Here is a 16,340-nt window from a genome sequence, read left to right on the forward strand (position 1 = left end):
AGAGCACGGTAGGATGTAGAGCTTAGGCTGGCTAATGCACCAGGACCCTGAACCGAGTAGGAGTCCTCGACATTCGTACAATGCCCCGTCGCCATCCAATTCGCCAACTCACTGCTCCAGGGGATCGTACAATGTCCCCTCGCCCACCAACCGTTGGTCTATCACTGTCGGGGAATGTACGAGGTCCAATCGCCCACCAACCATGGGCCTGTCACCATCAGGGACAATACACGTCCCATACCTTATCATATCATATCGTTGACCTGCCATCTTTGGCTGACCGTACTGCACTAGTATTGGCGCCCATATTGGCAATCATACCGACGCCACTCCGTCGTCACGTCACTGGCCTACGAGACACGGAATCTCCGTCTATAAAGGAAACCCTCCACTCCATTTTTGAGGGAATTCCATACCACCGAGTTATGCACACCCAAAATCCCTCTCTGATTCCCGAGTACCTCTCGTCCTTTTGTGTTCGTCTCTCATTCTCTTGCCACGTCTAACTTGAGTATCAAAGCGTTTCCCCATAATTCAAACTCCGGGCATCCCTAACTTTTGTCTATGAGCACAAGACATGAGGAGACCGGCCGACAACTCTTTGTCTAACCATGCTTCTACCTGACGAGATTGACGGCGGGGCCCATTCGAGTACAAGAGTTGGATTTGAGCAGCAATAAATTGGGGCTCACCGTGGGGCCGACAAGGTCTATTTGGTAGAAGTTATGATTTGGACGACACTTCGAATTTATTGCCGACACACATGTCGTGTCGGTGTCCACACGTGTCGACACTCCTTTAGACACTTTTTGATGTACTTCTAGAAGTGTAAGCAACTTTATACGTATGTGTGTGAGTGTGACACTATTTCTAGTTTTTAGGGTTTTCCATGTCATATACCTCGTATCCTTGTCGAAACTCGGCACATAAATCCGTGTCCTCAAATCATGAGTGTATGTACTTTCTATTTTAGCCATGTCCCCGTTTCTAAATTTTGGGACTTTGCCGTGTCCGACACTCAGTGGCCGTGTCGAGACGCAACACTCGTGTCCATGTCCACAAATCCTAGGGTAAAAGACAGCTGAATACCATGCCGCCTAATGCCCAAGCAAGAGACGAGAGTAGTCCAGCTGTTCTGAATTCTCACCAGGCTCCAGACACGCGGGTTCAGAATTCCCACCATGCGCTGGCCGTGCGGATGATCGAGAAGAATTCCCACCATGCGCTGGCCGCGCAGATGATTGAGAAACCGGCCAGCGCATGGTGGGAATTCTTCTCGATCATCCGCACGGCCAGCGCGTGGTGGGAATTCTGAACCCGCATGTCTGGAGCCTGGTGAGAATTCGGAACAGCTGGACTACTCTTGTCTCTTGTTTGGGCATTAGGCGGCATGGTATTCAACTGTTCCAAATTCTCACCAGGCTCCAGACACGCGGGGGGTTCTCAATCATCTGTGCGGCCAGCGCATGGTGGGAATTCTTCTCGATCATCCGCACGGCCAGCGCAAGAGTAGTCCAGCTGTTCCGAATTCTCACCAGGCTCCAGACACGCGGGTTCAGAATTCCCACCATGCGCTGGTCGTGCGGATGATCGAGAAGAATTCCAACCATGCGCTGGCCGCGTAGATGATTGAGAACCCCACCCCCCCCCCCCCCCCCCCGCACACACACAGATACAGCAGCCAGCATCTCCACATTGAAACATTGGCCCAGCAAATGCATCGCACAGACCGGCGAGTGGAGACCCTAGCCAGCCTCGTTCAAAGCAAAGGTTGGCAAAGATAGCATAACGAGGGTATGCCGAGCGAGACGTCCGGGCTCGGTGCGATGACTACCGTGCCTCGCCTGTCCAAGATAGAGATTGTTCCAGTGCCGCCTCTAGCCCCATCCGAGTATGAGAGTCGGATTTGAGCAGCAACATATAGGACTCTCCAACTTGCATTTCTCAAATAAATATTTTTTTTAACTTAAAATTACTGCATATCTGAAAAGTAATGAACCCAAAGGTATTGAATTTCCCTGGCCTAGCGATTGGTTTGTTTCTGACATGCCGAACCATTCTGCAACTTATATGTTTTTATATTGACTGCTTCCTGCATTTGGAATTATATGCACAAGTTATTTAAGGGTTACTCCGGGAGATTTTTTTAGGAAAATGACTACGGAAGAGAAAAGAAAGCTTGGATCGGGCCTCAGTCGATTATCTCCAGAAGATCTTAATGCAGCATTGGATATTATTGCTAAAAAGAATCCAAGCTTCCAAGCAACAGCAGAACAGGTGGACCTTGACATAGATGCTCAGGTGAGTGATCTCTCTCATTACCATTGCCAAACTCATTTCAGGTAAAAGTTTAAAAGTTCCTACTCCAGTGCAGAAGCCGGTCTTTTGCTTTCTGCGGTTGACCAACCTGACTGAATGAAAACTTCGCCAATCATATAAAAAAACGCAGATTCTGACAAGTTCTCTTAATTTCAGAGTTTGGATTCGGTATTAATAGGGCGTGTAACTTGGGTCAGGTCCGGTTGAGATTTTTCTAAAATATGAATTATAATCAACCCGAACCCACTCGATTTTATGTAAAAGCTCAACCCAAATTCCCAAAAATTGACCAAGTTGCACCCCTAGATATTAAAGGCCAACCCCAAACTGATTTTAGAGTTGGGGTAGTTCTTCTTTTTCTTATTTTCTTTTTCCTTACTGATACTAATGGTGACCCTCTGTCGTGAGCATAATTAATATTAATGTTAATAATTTGGTCATATCTTTCGTCATGAATAGAGTGAGTCAATATTGTGGAAGCTCAAATTCTTTGTCAATGGCGCGTTGGAAGTTCAAGCTAAGAATTCTGCACGCAAGGGCCAAGACAATTCAAAGCGCAAGAGGGAAATATGCAATGCCCTTGCCAAGACCGCCAAGAAACGAAGTAAAAAGCTCTCATCTTGATCTCGTCACATACATATCGTGGAAAACTTTGAGCCAAAAAAAAAAAAGTTGATTTTGGTCATGTTTTGATCTGTAAATTGTGTTGGCATCTGTTCTCCATGGGGGGTTCAGGTGAGTGGATGCAGGACTTGTTTTACTTGCTGGAATTATGTGTTTCAGTCCTAAAATCTCTGCAGAGAAAATGAGGTTTCCTTTAGCATGTATTTATTGGGTTCCAACGGGCTTATGCTTATGGAGTAATTGGTTGTTCCACATGGTCCTGGGTGTGCCCATCAAATTGATGGTTTGGATCATCTTATGGTTCGATTCGTACAGTAACATTAAGGCTCAATTGTAGGCCCCACTTATATTTTTCAAAATAAAGTGTACGGTCCACACAATAGGATGATCCAAGGCGTCCATTTGATGGGCCGCAACATGAATAGGTGGTGCCCCCAAAATCATTTCCACAGGATGATCACAACCCTCTGATCTATAAGGTTTCCATAATATTTTGGGGTGCAACCTGTTTACGTTGTGGGCTATCAAATGGATGGTTTGGATCATCCTATGGTGGGGCCTACCTTGCTTGATGTAGTGTTGTACGGCTGTAGAGTAGAGGGGTGATTTTATCCTAGAAAAAGGGGTGAGAAAAATGGAGTGAATGCTTAGTTGGTAAAAAGTAAGATAGGGAATGTGCTTTATAGTTAGTGGGCTGTTCGGGGGGGAGGGGAATATCAATGGTGCCCTATTAAAAATCCACATTTAATGGCCAACCCAAAAGACGGACAACACCAAAAAGGGGATGGCTACTACGGGTCTAATGGACCCCACCTCTGATTGATCTGAACCGTCCATTTGATAGGCATTGTTTTAGGTCTCTATGCAATCCTAACATTGAATATCTTGTATCAGAGGGCTGATTATTTTTGGCACTAGAATTTTCCTATCCGCCCTTAATGGTATATTTTTTCATGGTTGCCTAACCTGCCCTATATGTTGGATGTTTCGAAGGAAAAATACAGCGTGTCTGCACAAGTGGGTATCCAAACTAGGGGTGCAACTCAGGTCAATTTTTTGGAATTCGAGTTGAGTTTTTACCTTAAAATCGGGTCGGGTTTGGGTTGATTCCTATGCATTTTTTGCTAAACCTCAACCCGACCCGACCCAAGTTGCACCCGTAATCCAACCATTTATCTGTTAGGGCTTGTTATGTCGATCGTGCATCAAACTCCACTTCTATTGGAAGATTTAAACCCTCTAGTTTCTGTGGCTGCTAAAGTAGCCGTGAGAAATAGGATGAAACAATTTGTATTCAGAGGCCATAAATTGGAGGTCTTTAATCGTCAGATGATTGGAATTTGAGACAACAATTTGGACCATTAGATTAGAATCTAAGGTGCATCTCCAATTGGACCATCCAGATCAAAGAAATGTAGATGAGGACCCACCTAAATGTAACAATACTTCCAAAAGCCCATTTATACGGTTTGAGTAGCAGGCATTAGTGTTTCACTACAGAACTTTTTAGAGTAAAATTGCACGGGTGCCTGTTAACACCGACTTACTAAAGTTTTGTCCTAAGTTCCTAACTACGGCTTTTAGATTTTAATTTAACTAGTAAAAACCCATGTGCGATGCACGTGTTACCCATTTAAATTAAAATTGTACAGACCACATCATAGGTTGATCTAAACCGTCCATGTGATGGAACACAACATCAATAGGTTGTGCTCATAAAATCATTTCCATAGGCTGATCCGAGCCCTCCAATCTATAGAGGTTTCCATGATTGTTGTTCCTCTTAAGGTGCCCAGAATTCGTCAATATTTTTACAGGTGTCATGCATTCGTAATATCAACATTTCTGTAATTTGACCTGCACATAGTGAATAAGGAAAAATAGTTTTTTGGTCATCGTTAAGGGTGCAACTCGGGTGTCAACCCGACCCAATTCAAGTTGGGTTGGGTCGGGCTGACCCCATTTGATATGGTACCAATTGTTGACCACCTCAACTCAAGCCGGGTTGTTTTGGATTTTGAGAACCAATATTGAGTCACCAATAATCAGTTTTTAACTCACAATCAGTTCTCAAAATCCAAGCCAAACAGGGACTAATAATTAACGAAGGGAAATATTATCCGCACTACCATATTTTGATGATCACACTTCTCACTTTATTCAAGTACGGTATGGCCCGCACCATAGGATTATCCAAACTGTCCATTGTGGACTGTGGAGACTATTTCAATGTTGAAAAAGAAAAACACAAATATTCAGAACTTCTTCAGATGGAACCCAAATTCGGATTTTGGGTAGGATCGAGTTGCCCGACAGCCCAACCAGACCCAAACCGGGCTTGCTTTGGATCTCCTGCGGCGGCCACAAGAGATCTAAAGCAAGACTTATCAAATGGACAACCAGATCATTCGAAGGTGGGAACCACCCATTTACGTAAGCATTTCTCCAAGATTTATGATTGAATGGTTAGAAATTTTTCATTGAAAAAACTGGGGCCATCTGACGAAGAATCCAAATTCATCATGTGGGTGGCTTGCTGCTTTCGCGCCAAAATGGGTCTCTTCAAATCCAAATTCATCATGAAGGATCCAAATTCAAATCCATCATGTTTTCGTGCAAAAATGGGTCTCTTCAAATCACAAAATGTTCACATCAAGTAGCCTATGTAGTTTGCAGGCAGCGATGCAATCCAAGATCCATGTGTGGCTTGCTGCTTTGGTCCCAATTGCATTAGAAAGTTTCTGCCTCTATCTTCCTCTGATTGCATTTTTGTGACACTACACATCATGCAATCGCATTAGTTAGTCAACAATCAAATATTGCATTTTAATATTAATGCCTTTTCACATGTCGGAACGAATATATGTGTTGGAATTAAGACGAGCCATAAGTCGACCTTCCTGAATTAAAAGAATTCAAAGCCACTATGTTCAGCCTACATAAACTGTTCAACTACAGGCTTCAATAATAGAAATTCAACAAACAAATACTGGATGCGCAACATAAGAAAGATGTGCATACAGAAATGAGATGTCTTAATTGGATTTTCAAGAGATCAAGAGAGACATGCCCAAGAGTTGTCATAAACAATGTTTACATTGATATAATTTTATACTGTTGATCACAAGGCATAAAAAAAAAGCAGAAAAAGTGCGGCACATGAATCTTTCTCTGAATCAAGGACTAAATTATTAATACTCCAATGATGAGGATCAGCTGAGTACTAGAGTCCTTAAGTAATGCATTCCAAACTAGGCTCTAATTTCCCTTGGATCGGAACCGCAAGGAAGCTTGCTTAAAAAAAAGAAAAACAGGTTACAAATTGATATGAATGGCTCAATATACAGGCGGAAGCTACTTCATGACAGGAAAACAAGGATGAGAAGATCAGATAGCACGGTAATGCTCAGTTAGCATCGAACAAAGGAAGAACTATGGGGTAATGTTAGCAACAATCTGTTAGCAACCTTCCTTCTCTATAGATTGCTTACCTCAATAACCCATTGTCACCTCCCTACATAGTACCAAACCGATAACTATTAAAAAATATAATGCACAGATAGACTAAATAATTTATATAAAGAAATAAACAACCCAGCAAAGAAAAAAAATATCGTAAGACCAAAACATCTTTTAACATTGATGCCAATAACAAAATCGAGTAAATAAATTGTCTTTCTAATAATTTGTTTTCCCAAATGAAACATTGATGGCAATATAGCAAATAGCTTCCCAAATCAAAATTCCAAAACGATACCCCTCTCAAAAATTCCCTATCAGTCCAAAAAATAAATTTCTTCTAATGCTCTCAGTTTTTATATTTGTCGTCATACATGCATCTCAAAAAATCCCTACGTCTCTCTGTGTCCATCCTTATAAAATGCTCTTTGACTTCAGGTGTATTTAAGAACTCATGAGCCCTATAAGATAGGTCCCGCTCTAAGTTTGGGATCTCGTACAATTGGCATGGGCAGCGTTCTTCGGATTAAGGGCCTTCATTTCACTAACTAGGTTAGTGAATGATTCCACAAGCACTTCATTGGTATCAATGGTAGGTCGTGCCCTTTGACGAGAAGAATTTTGTTCTTCATATCTACGCTTTCGCTGCATTGTAGAATTCGTAGCAGGTGCTTGCGAAGGTGCATGATCCAAAAAGTCATCTCCCCCATTGCCTATGTTGTCATCAAACACAATATCATCAAGATCAGCTCCTATATCCACCCCTGCCTCTGAAACCTGTGCAGCATTTGACCCAACTGCGAAACCATTGCCTAGGATCGTCTTCAACTCCTCAAATTCCTCAACTGCCTTAACTCTGTAGCTGGCAGCCTCTGGGTGGGCCTATATCCAATAAAAAAATTCATTACACATGAATCAAATGTTATACAACATCCATAATATGAGAAAAACGTTCATGCACTGCAGCGCAGGGAGCTTAACTGCGCCTAGGTGCTTTATAAAGCCTCTCATTGGTTCGTATAGCGGGTCCCCCTTTGAAACGTATAGCGGGTCCACAAGAAAGGAACCAATGGGAGGCTTTATAAACCTCCTAGGCACAAGAACGCTGGAGCGCAAGAACGCCTTTTTCCTATAATATAACAAGTTTAATAAATGTTATGCTATTACCACAATATAAGCATCCCAAACTTCTTCTGGGGCGGTAATGTTTTTTGTAAATGGGTCCCAACCAAATCCTGAGCTTGATGCCATCAATTCTGCAATCGGTTTGTGATGGGACACAAATACGGCGCTATGATGGGACACAAATACGGCGCTACTCTCAGATCTCGCCACGTGTCGTCCATGCACCAACAAAGCCTAACCATCATGAAGAAAGACGTTGGGAAGCGACAAGACGATACGATCACGACATGTGTCGCTCTCCCGCCGTCCAGGCCTCATCATCACAAGTTATGGAAGGAATTATCCGGCAAAGCCACGCGCGCCGGCGGAGCAGGAGAACGGCCCAATCCTGCAAAGGAAGGTTTTCCCTCCATAATGATGAAAAGGTCCGCGCGCCACCCTTTAAAAGGGAGGGAAGGGAAGAAGAGAGGGAGGACGCTTTTGGAAAGACATCCCTTTTTCTCAGCTCCCGGATAACAACCGGAAAAAGAGGCGAGGCAGCAACAGAGGAGACTAGGAACTTAATCCTACTCTCCCTGCTAATCCCCTCCGACCCACTCATCCACACACCCAGAAAAGAGCCCGCGCCTTGGCCCTGGTAACCCTGATCAAAACCCTTCCCTCTTCTCACTGTCCTTTATATTGATTGGTCGAAGGATCTGACTTAGGTGTCGAAGTGGTCGTCCGGGACCCACCCCGGACCCCCTGACCCTTTTGTTTGTGATTGCAGACCCCGAGGAGGCCCTCTACCGACCGCGCGATCGCAGACCCAGATTCAGACGCCATCAGTTTGTATATTCTCTTCCAAACTTTGAGCTTACTCCTAACATGATCATATGTTTTGTTACATCTAAGTCTTGAATTCAATGCTGGAAGGACTTTAGTGGTGATAAGATTCTTGGAAAAAGAACCATCTGCCTGTCTTCCTCCATTATTGGCCTCATCCACTAAAATCCTTAACAACTCTCTAGATTCCTGAGTACTCCATTGCTCATAGGAACCTTGGCTTTTGATGGCTTTGACATCTACAAACATTTCACAAATAAATAATACACATAATTTAGAGCCACAAAACATCTGAGTTTGAGAACATAAAGTAATAGACAAAGTATTTCTAAGCAAAGATATATGATATAAAAAGTAAGGAAAAAAAACTGAAAAACCCTAATCAAGAGACAATCCACATTGTCTTCCCATTCACAAACATCCCATCAACTAGGACTACACAAACTAATGATCTAGCCTTTCTGGGAGAAACCCTAATCAAGGCTTGATCAAGCCCCCCAAAAAAATATTGATACCAAAAACCCATGGTTTAGAAGTATAATATTATGCGCAAAACCCATGTTACCGAGAAACCCACCAAAACCTATGTTAGAAGCTTCATGTTGTTTAGAAGTTTGTGAATAAAATATACATTAAAACCCACCAAAACCTATATTATATACAGTAAAATCTGCAAAAAGAAAAACCTGCAAAGAGTATATACACACATGCATTAAACCCCATGAAGCTTTAAATCCCATGTTACCCAGAAAACCTATTTAAAACCCATGATTTAGAAGTTTAGAAGTAAAATATTATACCCAGAACCCATGTTACCCATAAACCCAGTAAAATTTGCAAAAAGTAGAATCTGCAAAGAGCTACACATATAAGAGGCAGAGAAGAGGCATCAAAGTTTGTGAATTTAATACAGTTTATTGGAGAAAGGGTAGAGAACAGGTGTTTTTGATGGAGATGGAGAGCTCAATACGTGGCTGTGAAGTGTCAAAAGACCACCACCGTTTTTTCCCGATCATAAACGAGAGCAGCAATAGCGATTCAAACCCTTTTCAAAGGAAAAATGACCTTCTTCCATCAATCCATCACCCGACCATTGAAACCCGGCCAGAACTTAAAAATCTCCTCCCTACACCAGATTTCAAGAGTTTTATTTCAAGGGTTTCCCTTTGATTTTCCCTTTGATTTTCCAGATTTATTTCAAGGGCCGAATTAAGAGAGAGAGAGAGAGAGAGAGAGAGAGAGAGAGAAGCACAGAGAGCATACCTTTGATTTTCCAGCCTTTGAGACGAAGACGAGAGATGAAGATGCGTGTTCGTTTTCTAGCTCCTATTTCATCCTCAAGGATTAGGGTTGCACGATTTCACGTGGGATTTTAAGTTTCACCTGTTTGGGGTGAACATTAGGACGAGCTATTTCTCTTGTACGTCGTGACTTTATGTCCGCGCCCACCAAAAGGTTACGATTTTCAGAACTTGCCACTAACGGTGTATTTGCGAGTCCACGAAAAAAGACACGCCCGACTAACGGTGGATTCGTCAAATGTGCCAAAGACCACGCAAATCCGCCGCGACTAAGCCCCCCTAAGAGAATTTGCCTTCATTCTGGGAGAAACATGTGCGGACTATATGCAGCTGAACACCACTCTCTCTCCATCGATTGCAGAATCTCATCCTGCTCATGACAAAATCCAGGTGACTCCACTTCATTCTATCATAAGCGTTTTTTCATGTCAATTTTACTGTGGACTCCCATAATATTGTGCCGGCTAAAATAATCCATGCCCTCATTTGCTGCTAGGACCTCATCGTGAATTTGACTTATGAAAGCAATGTTAAAGTGTATGCCCTAAGAGCCGGTTGTTACTGCTGTTTTAATGAAAATTTATCGTTTCACGACATATGTTGGGTACTTTACAGGAGTGTGTAATGTGCTTCTTGATGTACTTTCCACTATGACTCTAGAAGAAAAAAAATCATCTCCTAACTTCTTTATAATAATATGAAAAATCTCCTTCAGCTATTTTTAGCAGTTTTAGTTGTTTTTACGGTAATTAGGTGATTTCTACCATAGTTAGCGAAATGTGATTCGGCAAAAATCCGAGTTTAATACGGAACTGGTTCAAAAAAACGGAAAGAGCCAAGAAGTAATCGAGGGTCCACGGTAATAAACCGTGAAGAGCCACGCGACGAATCTAGGGTTCATGGCAATAAGCCACGAAGAGCCTAGAACTAAATTTAGGGTCCGTGGTAATGAGCCACGAAGAGCCCAACAAGAATAACAAGTAATGGATACGAATGAAATGAGCATGGATAGTGGGTCCATGATATACCCTAAAGGACAGATCACGAAGAGCCACTCAGGAAGCAAGGGTCCATGGTGTACCCAAATGGTAAACCATGAAGAGCCAAGAATGTACAAGACTTACACGAAGGACTTATTTGTTGAGGAGAATCACTTTTTGGATTTTTAGATTTTGAGGGATTCTTCTGGGATTAGCTTTCTCTTGTCGAGAAAATTGGGAGACGAGTTCCTTGCTGAGGACTGGACTCAGGTAACTTGACGGTGGTTTTCAGGTATTGACCCTTCTTTAACAGGTGAAAAGCATTCTGCTGAGGTTTGAAGGTTGCGGGAACAAATTCTAGACTCCGCTGGGGAAGTTGATTCTCTAAACATTGACTATTTCAAAAAGATGGCTCATTTGAAGGGTTTAGAGATTTAGATTGAAATGTTCTCATATCTCTCGTATCTCAACTTGTTGAAAATATTGACACTGATTGCCTTTGTGTGTTTGATTAAGATGCCCCTAGTGTATTGTACTTCCATGACAAGGGACCCAAGAAAAGCAGAACGAGGGTAAGTAAGGGAAATTTGGATTTGCATGGGTTCTTTCTTTGGAGTAAAGATAGGATAATGGTTAAGCCTGAAAATTTTTCCTCTCATCAACCATTATTTGAGATTCGTTTTTCCCACCACCCACTGCTTGAACCATATCTTAATAGGATATTTCTTGCTTTTCTCTGATAACTAAACCAGGGTCTCTTTTTTTCATTTCGGAAGGTATACACCCATTCTCCCAGTGCCAGACAACTTTGGACCTTGAAAGAAAAATGGATAAGAATGAGGAACAGACCTCCAAAGACTCTATCAAAGAAGATGTACGTTATTCGAGGGACTCTACTCACTTTTGATTCACCCTTAGATCAAATGTGTTATTTTTTTTATGGTAAGGCTAGCCGCTCTCAGAATAATCTCGAAAACTATGTCAAGAGGCATTAATTTCCTCCATCAGGATTTTCATCATGGTTATTACCCCCTTCAGATTACTCAGTCTTAATGCCCCTAGTTTAAAAAGGTGTCAAAATAAGTCTCGCCGACACTACTCGGATTCCAGGATCCTGCCTTATTTGAAGACTGCTTCTCCATCTCATCGATTTCTCTCTTTACTGGAAGTCACAACTGATGTCTTGCCAGGTTTCTGATCTATCAAGCCACTAGTCTCATCTCTTCTTGGATCTATCACTCTACTTATTTTTTAGAATTCTTCATGACTGAGGAAGGAGACTCATTCTGTATCTCATCAACTTTCTGTCTATGGGAAGTCTTTGCCCCTGACTGAATTGCTTTCTCAAGTTTTCAACCCATCAGACCGCTACCCTCATTTTTGTATAAGCCAACTCCTTTGGTTATTGACTTAGCAAGTACATGACTCTAGGCCACCCTTTTAGGTTTTCAACCTAGTGAGTTTTCAGACTCTCATTCTTTTCTTTTCTTTCTGTTTTTGCTTTTATTTGCCTTCAACATTTGCTTGTTTCACCAGAAGGACTTTCAAAGGGGTTAGATATCTAAAGTTTAAACGATTTGGACCGAATCTGGTCTTGCCAGATTGCCTACGTACCCTAAAAATTGAGGATCAGATCCACGTAGTTCGTTTTGGGGTTTGTCAAAGAATGGTTTAGCTTTTAGCTTCAAAATTTTGAAAGGGAGATGACTTAGCTTTTATCCCAAATGTTTGACCGAATCTGAATTGATCAGGTTGCCTACGTACCCCTGAAGAACTGGGGATCAGGTCCGACGTATTTCTGGTGCAAAATGCCCTGGGTTTATAATGTGTTTGAAAGGAAATGGTTTTATTTGCCTTTTTTGCCCAAAAGGTTTGCAAATGTTTTTTTACACGTTAGGATTTTGGCTGTAAAGGCTCAAACGTCTAAGGATGGCCTCCTGGTGTTTGATGTGCAAGCTCTTTTGAGTGAATTAGGTTCAAAGACTTTGAATGTTTTTTTGTCGAAGAGTCTGGCGGTATTTGCAGACAAGACTTCAACCATGACGCTTCACTTGAATTTACATTTATCTCAAAGATCTTGAATTTGTGTTCAAGATTCTACAACTCTCATTTGTCTCTAAATGATGAAGACGATTGTCATATGCCATCTATCTCATTGACTGCATCATCAGGATTTTTGATTTGCCCAAGGAGTTGTTGCAGGGACACATTCCCTTCTCTTTTTTCTTTTTTTTTGTTTCTTCGCACTTTCTTTCAGACATTAGGAATGTCCCTACTCTTGAAATATTCCGACTCGGAATTTCATCAAATACATGCAGCCCAAGTGTTCTTTTAGGGCTCAAATCTATGATTATATTTTCTAAAAATCTTCTCTCAACTCCTCATCAGCTCCACTGGATGTTTGATGTTCATCTCTCTCTAATTTTGCCTTTTAACTAAATGTCTAAAACTGATGGAGTCTTGCTTTTCATCACAACATGGCATTCCAGTAGTTTATCCTTATAGGAACAAGCAAGACTACCTTAAACCCCTCTAAACAGGTTTATCAATTCTTCACGTTCCTCGAGAGATAAAGTTTTGCCAATCCATCTTTCCCGAGTTTCAGATTTCGGTACCACTATCGATAGCTTCGATTTCTTCTTCAAGTGACTATGCTAGATGCCCTTCCACTCGTTTGACCATTTTTGGCTGAAAAACACTATCGCGGTCGTCCGCCAAGACTAACTTAGAATGGTTTTGTTTCGACAGAACCATTTCTGCGGTAGCCCGGATTACCCCGGTCGACCGGCCTGATATTTTTCGAGATGTCCTGGAATTCCAGGTTACATCCCGTGGTCGCCCGGCATAGCCCGGTTGACCGGCCCTGAGTAAAATTCCATTTTTAACTTTAAAAACCAGGGGCTTTGGGTCTTGGCCTTTGGGCTTAAGTCCTAGGTTTTCAAACACATTTTTGGGTATGTGTATGATTTCCAAAGATATCAAAATTTAAGTATGAAAACCATTTTGAAAACCTTTTGAAAGTGCAACCTATTTGGGATCTTAGTTTTCATAGTTGGAAATTTGTTTGTTTGCTTGGGATCTTATCCATTTTCATTTACCTTGGGACACTTGTTTACTTATTTTGAGATATTAGTTTACTTGTTTGAGGATTATTTCATATGGGGTTTCCTCTTTAGCCCTGGGGTTTGGCCCTAGTGTACTGTTTGGTTTGTTTTTTTAAGGGTTAAAAATTTAAAAGAACAAAAACATTGAATATCTTAAAATCAAAAAAGCATTTGAAAATCAAAAACTTAAAAATTCAAAAACATTTGAAATTTTTTGAAGTTTTAAGAGTGTAGTTAGGAAAGTTTGTTTCCGAACTACATTGGCTTGATCCTCTTCCATGAGGTACGTAGGCAGCTTGGGATCTTTATCCCAAGTCCAGTCAAACCTTTAAAAATAAACATTTCAAATCTTCAAAAATAAATCATGTAAACCTTTTAAAAACATAAAAAAACATTAAAGCTTTTCAATAAACCTGTTTTTGAAAAAATCTTCTTCTAGAGTTAGGAGTTTATCCTAGAAAGAGGGTTTTAGAGTTAAGAGTTTGTCCTTGGCAGGTTGTGTGCTTTGTTTGTGTTTATTTTTAGAGTTTTGTGTTTGTGTTAGCGTTAGGATTTTGTCCTAGCTAAGAGTTTGTTTACGCCTCTGTCCGGTCAGTTGACGATTAACATCGCTGACTGATGACTAGAATAAGATGCGTTAGATAACCCATTATTTTCTTCAGGACATAGCCTTGTGCACATAGGATATAAGAACCACTTGCATTAGCTTCGGGCAAAACTTGCATTTAGTTAGGGCATATAGTAAGTTCTAAAATCCACAATTCATTTTAACTTAAACAACGTTCAAGAAGCTTTAAGAACAGGTCACGTCTTCTAGGTCAAGTTTAGGATAGTGATCTAGATGTCTCAGGCATCATAGTTTAGAATAGGCACGCAAGAACTATGTGGCCTTGATTCCTATGAGGCAGGGATACGTAGGCGGCTTCAGATGAACATCAGACCATCTAAAGATTCGGATGAAAACATTTAGAGTTTTAGGGTTTGTTGTTAGCATTTTGGAATTTAAGTCTGTTATTCGGTATTGTCCCTTACATAGGATCATGTTAGTGTGCTTTCTTTCTTTGATTGGATTGTTTATGATTTGTTGTTCACATGCTTAGTTGTAGTTTCCACCTGTTTATCATAGATCTGTTTAACTGTAGCTTCACATGTTTAGCTGTAATGTACTTATTCTTTTATTGTCTTCTTTATTGCATATGCTCATGTTTAGTTATAGTTCTTCACTGCTTTTTTTTTTGCTATTTCGCATGCTTAGCTGTAGCTCTTTTATCGCTTTCCTGCTTATTCTGGCCTTTCATATCTGCTCTTTTATTCTACTATCACCTGTTTAGCTGTAGAGATGCATGTGATTGTTTACCGCTTTCTAGATGTGTTGAGTTAGGATTAGATGTGATGTGTTAGGACTTTGATGTTTATTTTTTCTTTTACCCATTCACAGGTCATGCATGCTTAGGTAGACGTTTTCTTAGGGATATTTGCTCCCATGTCACATGATTTTTACGCAAAATTCTTCAATGTTAATAAAAAATGGCATAAGAAACCGAGTTCGCTCGGGTGAGTTGGATGCTCTCCGGACCTTCCCAACTTGTAATCAGGCACGGACCCAATTATTTCTGGTGATCCATTGCAAACAGAGCATATTTTTTTGGTTCCATGGCCTATCCATGGTTGGCGACTCTGAGTTATTTCAGGTACATCTTGGTTTGGGGATTTATACTTGGATCAAGAGGTATCTCATTTATCACCATATGGTGTTTTGTTTTGAGAGTTCTTTGGTACAACTCTCCTCCTTCATGTGGAGACTCAAAGGACCGACGAGGGACTCGTTCCTCTTCGCCTCCTCCGGATCGGGGTCCACAGGGTGACTTCATCATCCCATCAGGGGCGGATGTTGCCCTCTAAAGATCGTAGCGCCAAGCGGGAAAGTAGAGGCATTCGCATTTTTTCCTCATAATATGATTAGTGATGCTGGCAAGGCAGAACCCTCCAACTGGTTGGATACTTTTATCCCACTCCTTGTTCCTCTGAATACAGACTTCTTGTCTTCTGAGTCAGACTCCTTTTCTGATTCTAACTCATCTTTTGAAAAAAGCATCAAATGTAAAAGAGCCTGATAAGGGCGCGTCAGTCAGTTATTTCTCTGATATATCTTGCAAATCAATAAAAGAACTTTCTCTGTATTCGCTTTTGTCTCTCGATTCTTCTAAAGTAAATGCTTTAAAATATAAATGAAAAACCCTCCTCAAACGAGGATGAAGATGAAACTCCCCTCAAGGTTAAGTAATTAATCAAACGAGAGGAGGGGCATCGAGCAAAACTTTTAGAAGATGAGTTTGAAACTATTAACATTGGTAGTGAATCCCTGCTTCAGGAGATTAAGATTGGCAAAACCTTATCCCCTGAAGAGCGTGCAGAATTAACCAAATTGTTAAAAAATTCAAAGAAGCCTTCGTCTAGTCTTACGAAGATATGCAAGGATTAAGTGAGGAAATTATCCAGCACGATATCCCTCTCTTCCCAGAAGCCAAGACAAAGAAGCAAAAGCTCAGAAGAATGAGACCAGAATGGTTTCTCGAAGATCAAAGATCAAGCAGCTAAAAGTA

The 16,340-nt window shown here is 41.2% G+C and overlaps 2 protein-coding genes across 5 annotated transcripts in view; one reads left to right on the forward strand and one right to left on the reverse strand.

Moving 5' to 3' along the window:
- LOC143889955 (transcription factor GTE6-like) overlaps positions 1-3,195 on the forward strand; it is an 88,853-nt gene extending 85,658 nt beyond the window's left edge. For all 3 annotated transcript variants that reach the window (XM_077394371.1, XM_077394370.1, XM_077394372.1), the window contains 2 exons: positions 2,151-2,301; positions 2,779-3,195. In XM_077394371.1, coding sequence (XP_077250486.1) covers positions 2,151-2,301; positions 2,779-2,943 — 316 coding nt within the window. In that variant the 3' untranslated portion in view covers positions 2,944-3,195. The remainder of the gene's footprint in view (positions 1-2,150; positions 2,302-2,778) is intronic.
- A 3,359-nt stretch (positions 3,196-6,554) lies between these two features.
- On the reverse strand, positions 6,555-10,055 carry LOC143889956 (uncharacterized protein At2g29880-like). Of its 2 annotated transcripts, none has more exons than XR_013255061.1 (2): positions 9,616-10,055; positions 6,555-7,284 (listed from the first exon to the last, which is right to left on the reverse strand). XR_013255061.1 is itself a non-coding variant. In XM_077394373.1 (2 exons), exons 1-2 carry the CDS (start codon positions 7,651-7,653, stop codon positions 6,883-6,885), a joined length of 486 nt encoding a protein of 161 aa, XP_077250488.1. In that variant the 5' UTR covers positions 7,654-8,187; the 3' UTR covers positions 6,555-6,882. The 2 variants fall into 2 exon arrangements, 1 of the variants encoding a protein (XP_077250488.1); XM_077394373.1 differs by lacking the exon at positions 9,616-10,055 and adding an exon at positions 7,570-8,187.
- Between the last annotated feature and the right edge of the window lie 6,285 nt (positions 10,056-16,340).

The sequence above is a fragment of the Tasmannia lanceolata genome, unplaced genomic scaffold (genome assembly GCF_043159265.1).
Source record: "Tasmannia lanceolata isolate RefF3 unplaced genomic scaffold, GAP_Taslan_0.1 ptg000013l, whole genome shotgun sequence".
Classification (NCBI taxonomy): domain Eukaryota; kingdom Viridiplantae; phylum Streptophyta; class Magnoliopsida; order Canellales; family Winteraceae; genus Tasmannia; species Tasmannia lanceolata.